This window comes from Dunckerocampus dactyliophorus, chromosome 20 (assembly GCF_027744805.1).
Source record: "Dunckerocampus dactyliophorus isolate RoL2022-P2 chromosome 20, RoL_Ddac_1.1, whole genome shotgun sequence".
NCBI classification, from domain to species: Eukaryota; Metazoa; Chordata; class Actinopteri; order Syngnathiformes; family Syngnathidae; genus Dunckerocampus; species Dunckerocampus dactyliophorus.
In genome coordinates this window covers 6,694,722-6,706,937 of record NC_072838.1, presented here as the reverse complement: position 1 = coordinate 6,706,937, position 12,216 = coordinate 6,694,722, and the positions used below count along the sequence as shown (strand labels likewise).

At 37.1% G+C, this 12,216-nt stretch overlaps 1 protein-coding gene across 2 annotated transcripts; it reads right to left on the bottom strand.

Moving 5' to 3' along the window:
- Positions 1–2,360: 2,360 nt before the first annotated feature.
- tac1 (tachykinin precursor 1) lies at positions 2,361–9,909 on the bottom strand. 2 transcript variants are annotated; one of them, XM_054764062.1, is made up of 6 exons: positions 9,564–9,901; positions 9,118–9,271; positions 5,137–5,239; positions 5,037–5,060; positions 2,833–2,889; positions 2,361–2,511 (listed from the first exon to the last, which is right to left on the bottom strand). In XM_054764062.1, the coding sequence occupies exons 1-6, from the start codon at positions 9,638–9,640 to the stop codon at positions 2,465–2,467; spliced, it is 462 nt and encodes a 153-aa protein (XP_054620037.1). In that variant the 5' UTR covers positions 9,641–9,901; the 3' UTR covers positions 2,361–2,464. The 2 variants fall into 2 exon arrangements, with proteins under 2 accessions (XP_054620037.1, XP_054620036.1); XM_054764061.1 differs by lacking the exons at positions 2,361–2,511; positions 2,833–2,889 and adding an exon at positions 4,729–4,931 and having other exon boundaries at positions 9,564–9,909.
- Between the last annotated feature and the right edge of the window lie 2,307 nt (positions 9,910–12,216).

The following is a 12,216-nucleotide window of genomic DNA, read 5'->3' as shown; positions in this document are numbered from 1 at the left end:
GATAACATGTCCTCTGATGCCACCCGCTGTGATGCTACCTCCTCCATCCCACCTCCCATGATACTTCCTCGCATTAAGTTACAACTTCGTTGTTTCTTATAAAATGATGACTTTATTTTTTCCTCACAATATTACGACCCTGTTCTCGTAAAATGATGACTTTTTCTTGTTGGATTGCAACCTTCCGGTGTGTTTTTGGAGGTTCCACTGTTAGCCAATTGTACCTGCTAATTCCATACATTGTTGCCGCACGCTGTGGTCAAAAGTCTTGGGACACAGCTCTTCAGGAAGGAGCCAGCGAAGGATACATGTATTTATACACGCAACACAGTGCTTTCCACGAATAAACTACGGTGATGGGAATATTCAAATGATGTGCAACCTTATTAAAAGAATAAATCAAGACGTACATTGTGTTGGATTATCATTCCATCCTGGAAAAAGAAGTGAACCGAAATGAATAAGACCACGATTTACACTTAATAACCAATTGCATGTTTTCATCTTTGTTTTTGTTTCATTTTGGTTGCCGTTCCAAGAAATGAACGATGTTTGCACGCAGCATGTTTATGTTGCAGTACCTCTGTGGAACACAAGAGGGCAGCCTGTGCTACTGAGAAACAATCTATTAACACACGCTGGTTTTCTCTCCTCGTTTATGGGTGGAAAACACGTTTAGATAAATGAACAGTGCAGCTGTCATCTCCAGTCACCATTGTGTTACACTCAACCACTACTTGTGGAGTATTTCTTACAGATGAGCACCGCCTAACCAGAGAAAAACGTTGAAGACGTAAAGCGCGACTATATAAATGGTGGATTCCAGTCATGTGGTTAATAAACCATCAAAATCAATTAATACTCATCTAAAACTAAAACTAGACTACAAAGTTTTTGTCAACTAAAACTGGACTAAAACTATCACATTCTAAACGGACTAAAATGTGACTGAAACTAATAAGCATTTTAGAATAACCATCTCCTACCCTATGATACCACCTCACATGATACTACCCACAGTGGAACCATTCCTATCATGCCATCTCCTATGACACTGTTCCCTATGATACCATCCCCTATGATACTACCCCCAGTGGGACTACTCCTATGATACCACCTTCTGTGATACCACCACCTAAAATGTCACTTCCTATGATACCACCACCTATCATGCCACCCCCATGATACCACCTTCTATGCCCCTTATGACACGATCCCCAGAGATAACATCCTTTATTATACCACCTCCTAGGACAACACACTTTAATGATACCGCCTCCCGTGATGCCACCCACTATTATAGCACCGCTATGATGACAGCCACTTTGCTACCAACCCCACTGTGATACCGCCACCTAAAATGCCACTTCATATGATACTACCCCTTATGACACGATCCCCAGCGATAACACCCTTTATGATATCACCTCCTATGACAACACCCTTTATGATACAGCCTCCCATGATACCACCCACTATTATAACACCTTCTATGATGCCAGCCTCTATGACACTACTCCCATTGATACCACTTTCTGTGGTATTGCCCCCTATGATACCACCTTGTATGATACTACCCCCTGTGGGACCACTCTTATGATGCTACCTCTTATGATACCACCTTCTATAAAACCACCCCTGCTGACACGACCCCCAGTGATAACACCCTTTATGATACTGCCTCCTATGACAACACCCTTGATGCTACCGCCTCCCATGATACCACCCACTATTATAACACCTTCTATGATGCCAGCCTCTATGACACTACCCCCATTGATACCACTTTCTGTGATAGTACCCCCTATGATACCACCTGCTATGATACTACCTCCAGTGGGACTACTCCTATGATACCACCTCCTATGTGATACCACCTTCTTTGAATCTGCCCCTTCTGAGAAAACCCCAAGTGATACCACCCACTATTATAGCACCTCTATGATGCCAGCCACTATGATAACACCTCCATTGTTACCACCTCCCATGATACCACCCCAATCACACCACCCCTATTGATACAATGTTCTATGATACTGCCTCCTATGATACCACCGCCCTATGATACTCCCCTTTATGATGCCACCTATGATCTACTCCCTATAATCCCACCTCCTATGATACCATCCATCCATCTTCTATGCTGCTTATCCTCACTAAACTCCACACAGAGATCTCCTGACTGTGTGGCCAACATGCTCACCATGAGGCCACCGTGCGGTCTCCTATGATACTGTCCCCTATAATACCACCTCTTCTGACACTGCCCCTTGCACTCTCACCTCCAGTGATACCACCTCCTACTCCCCCCTTCCAACAGTTTTGTACAAATGAGACTTGCACAGGTAGAACTCCATGTCTAAAAGGTGTAAACACAATCATTTTATTGGACTAACAACAATGAACAGCTTTCACAGATGAGGAATGTCAAGGTGACACGCAGGCAGGTAAGGACTTGGCAGCGTTAGCGGCGGGCGTCGTCCATCTGTACTGTAGTCCAATCATAGGAATCTGCAGGAGGAAGCAAACAGGAAGCCTCAACACACTTGTTGGGTAGCCAAGCAGTATAACTCAGTTCCACCAAGTAGTACTGTTCAGTATGTGTATGAGACATACAGTATATCCTTTCCTTTGTTGCTAGAACTTCAACTGTTACATGAGCTCTTAAACCCGGGGCAGTTACCATAGCAACACAAATGAAACCACGCTGCCCCCTGTATTGGGGTCCCAGCAGGTTATAAGCACGGTCACATTTCTCTTTCAAGTTCCAAAGTGCAGCGCAAACGGCACTCGTTGGTGGAAATGTGAGTACATTCCACGGAGTGTCATTACCTGGCTCCTCTTGGCTTCTTTTCCCCATCAACCCAACAAAAGAGTTGACTTTATGCCCTGGAAAAAGAAAAGACGTTCAGCTGAAAAGTTGAGAAGACAAAGTACAACACGTACGCCGAAGCCTTGGCTGTGTCTCAAATGGAAGACGGTAATCCCTCCCCGCTTCGTGCTTCCAATTTCACAGCTTCTCTCTATCACGGTTTTTCCAAAATATATTCAATATTTTAAATACATAACTATAACTACTGAAAACCGCCTATTATTAGTAAAAAAAATATGCATACTTAAGCACATTTTTCATATTTTTTCTTTTGCCAAAATGAAGCATTTTCAAGCATAACAATGACTAACTGTGCTAAAATACAAATTTAAGGCATTCAGAAGACACATTCAAAGATGTTGTGATGATATGTAGTATTCTACACTGGTCAGTAGGTGTCAGTAATGTTACACTGATGAGACAACAGCCAATGCAGGAAGTACTGTACAGAACAGGAAGTAAAAAAAGAACAAGGAACTCTCCCAATGCATGTGTGAGTCTATATTTTGTCTTATTTTCTCTTATTATGTCTACTATATTGGGTAATAGGAGTGTAAAGGTGATTACAGGGGTGTTATTTCATGTCCAGAGGGCTCTCATAATGATAAAAAACATATTCAGAGGTCGTAAACAGGTTTTCGATGCTCTAACTACAAAAGTATTCCATTTATAAGTAAGGAATCCTACTACGGTTGGGTCTGGAACCAATTACCCACGAAAAACGAGGGATTACTGAGTCTAACATTCAACATTTGAAACCTGTCTTGTGATGTTTACATTTTTTGTTTTGTTTAAAGTGATGTTCTCATCTACGTCCTAATATATTGATTGGGATTGTGTATTTAGAATATGCGCGGGCCAATAAAAACACGATGGACACCATTGCACTAAACATGGCAGCCAGTGTGAATAGAAGTGCAACTCCTCGCTTCATTCTGACACCAAATGATGAACTCATGTCACGCTTAAATGTTTCAGATCATCAAAGAAATTTAAATATTAGTCAATGACAACACAACTGAACACAAAATGCAGTTTTTAAATGAAACTTTTTTTTATTAAGGGAGAAAAAAAAATCCAAACCTTCATGGCCCTGTGTGAAAAAGTGATTGCCCCCTAAATGTAATAACTGGTTGCAAGAGTTCCAAGACCAAAACCACTGCTGAACAAAAGAACATTAAGGCTCATCTCAATTTTACCAGAAAACATCTTGATGATCCCCAAGACCTTTGGGAAACATTACATATGGCATAAAAGTAATGCCACATTCAGAAAAAGAACATTATACCAACAGTAAAATATGGTGGTGGTAGTGTGATGGTCTGGGGCTGTTTTGCTGCTTCAGGACCTGGAAGACTTGCTGAGATAAATGGAACCATGAATTCTGCCGTCTCCCAAAAAATCCTGAAGGAGAATGTCTAGCCATCTGTTGGTGACCTCAAGCTGAAACCAACTTGGGTTCTGCAGCAGGACAATGATCCAAAACACACCAGCAAGTCCACCTCTGAATGGCTGAAGAATAACAAAATGAAGACTTTGGAGTGGTCTAGTCAAAGTCCTGACCTGAATCCTATTGAGATGCTGTGGCATGACCTTAAAAAGGTGCTTCATGCTGGAAAACCCTCCAATGTGGCTGAATTACAACAATTCTGCAAAGATGAGTGGGACAAAATTCCTCCACAGCGCAGGAAGAGACTCATTGCAAGTTATCACAAACGCTTGATTGCAGTTGTTGCTGCTAAGGGTGGCCCAACCAGTTATTAGGTTTAGGGGGTAATCACTTTTCCACACAGGGACATGTAGGGTTGGATTTTTTTTCTTCTTTAATAACAAAAAGTTTCATTTAAAAACAGCATTTTGTGCTCAGTTGTGTTGTCATTGACTAATATTTAAATTTGTTTGATGATCTGAAACATTCAATTGTGACAAACATGCAAAAAAATAGGAAATCAGGAAGGGGGCAAACACTTTTTCACACCACTGTACCGTATATACTGTGTATATGTACACACACATAGTTGTATAATATGCATTTTTGTGTCCAGGCTTTCAGGACACCCTGTATGCAAACAAAGTTCATAATGAATTTATAATAATAACAAATAAATAATTTCTTCAAAAATGATAAATAAATAAATAATCATTTGTGACGTGTGGTACTTACTTTTGCGGGGAATCTGTGAATTGGCTGTGTGAGGAAAAGAGGAAGGAATGAGCATGAAGCAGCAAACAGCACTACAAAGTGTGTGCTGGAGAAGTGTTACCCATTGAGCGCCTGCCCATCAGGCCAACAAACTGGTGTGGCCGTGGCTTTCTTGTCATCCTCAGAAGGATTTCTCTGAATGGGTCGCTGGAAGGCCAGCCGTGCTGTGGAGAGAACCGGGAAAAAAAAGATCATGACATTGATTGTAGAAGCCCCACACCTCCCCTCACATCTAGGGAGTCATAATCCATACGCATTGGATTTTTTATTTGATTTTACTCAACCTTTTAAAACCCTAGGGGTCAGCGTGTTGCTATGGTAACTGCTGGTGATGCGTGTAGCAATACAGCAGATCCCCGCCTTGTCGCAATTTTTTTGTGGTAACTTAAATAAAAAGTGGTCGGATGGCGCTATCTGCAGGGGAAAGGAGAGTGCTGCAGCTTTGAATCCAGCAGACGGAGACGGCGCTGCCTCACAAGTCAATTCACTCAACATTTTCCAGCAGGGAGATGCTTTGACAAGCCTTAACAATACCGTATATGAGTTGTCTTTCGTGGAAAGTGCAAACTTTGCCTCGGTTTTTGTACAATATTGCACGTAACCAACTCGGCCGTTGCCCTGTACTCAATTGTTCCACAAAATCGAGTGGCCAACCATCGTCAAGCATCATCATTGAGGGTGACTGCTAAATAACCCGCCATGGGGCCAACGAAAGTTGCGAGTGGCAGCAATTTGATAAACAAGATGAGAATCACTGCACAATAATCCCTCAGTTAGCGCAGTTCACCGGTTAAAGACCCAACTGTGATGAGTGAATTTCCGAAGTAGGATTCCTTATTTTTTTAATGGAACATTTTCGTAGTTAAAGCACAGTAAACCTGTTTACGACAAATACGTTTTTTGAAAAACATGAACACCCCATCGTCACCTTTACACTTATATTACCCAATACTGTCTCATCCATGTAAAATTACTGACACCTAGTGACCAGAATGTCATCACTTCTTTGAATGCGTCTTCTGAATGCCTTATATTTGTATTTTACTTAATTTGGCCATTTTTATGCTTGAAAATGCTTAATTTAGGCAAAAAATATGTAAAATTTGCTTCAATGCCGTATTCAGCCACAAAACAGTGCTGATTTATTAACTCATTCAATACCAAAGACGTGCTTATACGTTTTTATAAAGCTGAACGCCCGATCCCAAAGATGGGGGCGGCATGGCACAGGTGGTAGAGTGGTCATCTCCCAACCGGAAGGTTGCGGGTTCGCTCCTCCGTCCTCGACGTATCCTTATATCCTGAACCCCCAGTTGCTGCTGATGCTAACAGTGTCAAAGTGCATTGAGCGCCTTCAGGTGGAAGAGCGCTATACAAGTGAAAGACGAATTACCATTTATACGTCTTTTACATTTTTTTTTTGCGTGAGAGGCAAAAAGATGTGATGACGCAACTGCACACTAATAGATGTCACTTTTAGAGCAGTTTTAAGCCATAAAAATGGCCACAAGGTGGCAGAAGTGGATTTGATAAGAGCTAGGCAGAGATCATGTGGACGGTAAAAACACACTCGACAGCGAGGAGGAAGTGGAAGAGCATGGAGGAGTGTAGCGGGCAGAAGGTTACGCATTGTAGGGAAATTTTTATGCATACACGAACAGTTTAGTTCCAAATGTGAAAATTGTAAATAGTTAATGGTGTTATATTTGTAAATACATTGTTATTTCGGTGTGAAACAACCCTTTTTGTGTTGTTTATGTTGGTATAGTTGTTTAGAAATTTGAGCTGTCACAAAATCAAGACGTTTGTGTCAAAGTGAAAGTTATGCTGAAAATGTATCTTTTCAACAGCTGTTTTTTTTTAGTCAGGAACCACTATTTTCCCGAAACTAACCTATGTTCTACTGCTGATTACTAAAGAACGGAAAAAGGTAGAAACAAACTTTTTTTTTCTGATGAAAGACGAGAGTCTAATCTTTCTTTTTGTAAGTTCCATCTTTATATAGCCGTAGAACACAATATTGTGTGTGCCTTGAGATAGTCTAAATTGTCTAAACTGGCCGGTACTGAAGGGGTGTGTCTCATGAAAAATGACTGGGATCGAATGAGTTCATTAAAATATTTGAATAAAACCACGATAGAGTGAAGCTGCGAAATTCAAATCGCGAAGTGGCGAGGAACGACTGTATTTATGAACATGTGAGTTATCACGCCACCAAGCCAGCTGTGCTTGTGTTTTTGTGCGTTTTTGTGCGTTTTTATGCGGACACCACTGCTGTGGACGGAGATTTTCTCTACCAAAATGTGCGTTTTTGGAAATACCCATGTTAGTGTGGGCACGGTCAAAGTGTGTCCATTTCAATCTCTTCCCAGTGTGCATTAGTCTGATAGTCTGAGATGCGGAACTAGGAGGGTATGTGGGGTGGGCGCGGGGGTGGGCGCGGGGGTGGGGGGGCCCTAATGTCTTGTTGTAATGATTTATTGTTGGCTAATTCATTTGCAGAATGGGCCGAGCGCGCTGTTTAGGCTGCCGATTGGCATCTCTCCAGTTCACAATGTCAAACAGCGGACGTGCCGTTCATATCAATGAAGCCTCATCCTGCAATCCCTCCCCCCTTGGAGAAAGATATCGCCATCAAGTAATAGGAACCTCTATTTTGTCCACACTTTATTTACATTGGCTCCACGCTCATTTTGAAAATGTTTGTCATTTTGTTTGTGTCTTCATTAGTTTGCAAGAAAATTATTTGACACACTGAAACAAAGTCCTGACATATAATATTCACACAAAATATACATACATTAAACAAAACAACCTTTTGCTTATTTAAAATGTAAAATTTCTCTAATTAATAATTAATTATGTAAAAAAAAGCTAATTAAATAATAACTAAAATTAAGAAAAAAATTTAAAAACAATTTACAATAAAAAAATATATATTATAAATAAAAAAATAAATATACAATGATATGAATAAACATATATTGCAATGAAAAATTCTCGTAAGAAACATATTTACTTGTATTATATATATATATATATATATGTATACTACAAAATGTAAATTCAATGATTAATAATGTCAAAGTATTTAGGATTAAATATTACAAATATGTTTTAAAGTAAATATAAACAAATACACAATAATAAGAGTGAACATATTGCAGTTAAAAAATTAAGTCAGAAACATTTATTTATATTATGTATTATATTATGTACTATTAAATAATCATTAGAGAAATATTTCAAATGAAATGTTACAAATATTTTTCAGTAAATATTATAAATGAATATACAATAATATGAGTAAGCATATTATAGTAAAAAAAAATAAAATTAAGAAACATATTTATTTATATTATATATACACAAAAAACTTTAAATGAAACCATCATTTCAAAAATATTTACAATGAAATATTACAAATATTTTAAAGTCAATATTATAAATGTATATACAATATGAGTAAACGTATTGCAGTTCAAAAATAAAGTAAGAAACCTATTTGTCAATATTATATACAGTATCTACAAAAAATTTATTTCAAAATGATTTACAATGAAATATTACAAATATTTTACAAATACATACGATAAAATATAAAATAATATGAACACAAACATATGACAATAAAATTGCAGTTAAGAAACATATTTATTTGACCAGCAACTTTGCCTGTGTGCTTGAGAATTCTTTGTAGAGTATAATAATATATATACAGTACATCATACAAAGAAATTGATTAAAAAAAATGATGAAAAATAATTACAATTAAATCTTTTTTTAATTAAAACAATTCTATATATTATAATATCAATATATATATTCATAAATACAGTATATATGACATTATATTTGATATTATTATTATTTTATAATTGTATAATACGTGTCTGTTTGCAAGTAGAATAAAACTTACATAATCCATCTCATTAGACATTATTATATATTATATACTAGGCTATCCATTCTATTTAAGTCTTAGTTAACTTTTCTTTCTTTAATAAGAGACAATAAGAGGTGGTGAAATAGGTGGTAGTACCTGAACGTGGTCGTTTGTTGTCCACAAGTCGTCGTCTTCTCTCAGGTTGTCCTCACAAAACAATTGAGCGACGGCGAGGAAAAGCATGAAAAGTGTCAAAAGACGCAAGTGCATGATGCCAAAGTTGTTGGCTGCCTGGATTTGCTCGAAAGGACTGAAATGGAGAATTGTAATAACAAGTAGGAGAAGTTGGGAGTAATGTGGAATTGGGATATTGTGATAAAAGTAAGAAGTGAAGCCGCGGTGTTACTGCGTCCTCTTCTTCACTCTTCCATGGCGCGTCTCCATTCACTCATGCTGCTGCGCTTGGGTGTGCGTGTGCGTGCGCGTCACACTCACTCACTCACTCACTCACACACGCACGCACACACACGTCTATACAGCCTCAGCCAGTGGCGGAGACAGACATTTTTCATTGGAGTGGCCAAGGTGGGACCATTACTCACATAGGGGCGGCAATAAGTTGAAACCTGAATTGTCTAGATGGCCAGTGGGGTGGTTGGCCACGGCCACTCCTGGCCATTCCGTAGCTCCGCCACTGCGTTTGGGCCGTTCATTAAAACAATTAACAGCTGAGCGGTGTGCCGAGGACATATCTTTAAATGCATAGTTTCTGGATTCTGCTCCCCATCATGGCGGCCAAACCCGCGCGAGGCATAATACGGAAGTGGATGCCGATCAGCGCTCATATTTTAACTGTAGACTCTTTGGCTTCCATTATTAACGTTAATCACGTTTCAGAATTGAAGTCAAAGTCAACATAGTGAGAAAACTTGACCAAAGTATTCACAGAAAACGTACCTACTGCTTGGAGTTCATGTAAGACGCGGTTTTATTGACAGCTCCCCCACAAAGGAAAGTTGTGTGCTGCTGTGAAATGCGTCCAAGCGGAAACGGCGGTTAGGCTAAAGTAATGTTCTGCACAAAGAGCTGCATTTGTCAAAATTGTACCCCAGCCGTGGGGGTGGCTACTGGGGTGGCCGGAGACCAAGGGTGGCCATGGCCACCCCGTAGCTCCGCCACTGGTCTCAACCTTCCTAAGTAATCACATTACATTGTACTCTTTAGCTGTCATTGCCATCTCACTTCCATTTGCATCATTTTCATTCCGTGGTTATTAGAGTCTGAACACACACACACACACACACACACACACACACACACATATATAAATATTTACGTTATTTAATTAGTATATGTATAATGATTCAGTCAAATAATATACATATTTTCATAATTATTATTTATTTTGCATTAATAATGTATTCAATTATATCGAGACACAGGCAAAAATACATCTACACAATAACACAATTATTAAAAATCTAATATTCCATAAAAATGATATAATATAAATACATATTTCTTTTAATTTTTAAATTTTTTTATGTTACAATTTTTTATTGAATTATCATACACAACCTATTATTTGTAGTTTATTTTTACATTTTAAAAGGATTACATTGAGATTTTTTTTAAATAATTATTTAAAAAATATTTCTTATTTATTAACTAATTATTAATTCAATTAAATTAAAAGAGACACAGGCTATAAATGCATGTATTATACAGTTATGTAAAACAAATATAGATTCAATATATATAATAAATACACATAATGTAATATCTATCCACCATGCTGCCATAATGTACATATATTTTTTAATTGAATGCATTTATATGTTAATATTATTTTGTATTATTTAGCTTGCTTTCTTTTTTAAATAATGTATTAATTAACAATAATTTTTATCTATGAACTAATGATGAATTAAATTAAATAGCAACTTTATAAGGTGAATTTCGCTGTTCACTCTATCACTCTTTCATTCATTCTATTTAATTTTTCAAAAATACTGTATATTAATGAATACATCTTTTTTTGGTTGAATATTAGTAAACAAAAATGCAGATTCAAGCAAACTGTGTGTATTTTCTTGCCTAAATAAATTTTCAAGCATAAAAATGGTGAAATGAAGTAAAATGCAAATGTAAGGCATTCAGAAGACGCATTCAAAGACGTTGTGATGATGTGTCGTATTCTACACTGGTCACTAGGTGTCAGTAATGTTATATTGATGAGACAATAGCTACCGCGGGAAATACTGTACAGAAACCAGAAGAACAAGTTTATGAAAATTTTACAAGAATAACGTTGTGATATTATGCAGAAAAATAATGTCATTTTAGTAGCATAAAGTTGAAATATAAAATTTTTGTTAAAAGTCATAATATTATAAAAAAATAAAACAAAATAAAATTGTAATTTATGTTGCTTATTACATTTTGGGAATAAAGTCAAATTATTATGGGAATAAAGTCATAATTATGAGAAGAAAATTTACAAGAAGAAAGTTGAAATGTTTGAAAATAAGAAAAACAACAATAACAATAAAAAAAAATAAAAACAATAAAAAACAATAAAAAAAACAACTGTAATTTTACTATAATTAAGTCAAAAATATTAGGAGAAATAAACAAAACAAAATAAAGCTGTAATTTCTGGAAAATTAGGCTGTGGAAAAAGTTCTAATATTATGGGAATAAAGCCAAAATATTATGAGAATAAAGTCTGAAAGAGAGAGAATAATGTTACGAAACAGCTTTTACCCACAGGCCATCAGGCTTCTCAACGAAGCACTCACACACGCCGCACGCAACACACACTCATAGCACTTTATTTATTTATTACTTATTTATTTGTATATTTATTTGTATGAATGTCTCTTCTTTTTGTTGCTGCTTAATTTATTGGTATATATGTTTGTTTATATGTTTATGTTTCTTATGTTCTTATTCTTTCTTGTGTTTTCTTTCTTTTCTTGGGAGAATGAACAGAATAAGATTTTCATTGCATGGTATTACTGCTGTTTTACCATGCACATGACAATAAAACTCTCTTGAATCTCTTGAAATGAAAACTTAGGAAGATTACTTAAAAAGGGAGTTTAAATATTTGGAAAACAACAGCAAAAATGGGAAAAAAAGCGAAGTTGATAGTACTGATAGGCTTTTCTACCTACTGTATATGACAAAGCTGAGATGCAGTTTTTTCATATCTACATGTGTTGCTTTGCATCCTTTAAATATTCACTGTGC

Bases quoted from the DNA above. Each gene is read 5' to 3' on its own strand.
- tac1 (XM_054764061.1), bottom strand. From the start codon at position 9,640: ATGGCCAGGAGTGGCCGTGGCCAACCACCCCACTGGCCATCTAGACAA. The intron at 5,240-9,117 runs GTACTACCACCT...TTCTCTCCACAG, and splicing joins CAACAAACGACCACGTTCAG to CACGGCTGGCCTTCCAGCGA. The intron at 4,932-5,036 runs GTAAGTACCACA...GTTTGCATACAG, and splicing joins TTCACAGATTCCCCGCAAAA to GGTGTCCTGAAAGCCTGGAC.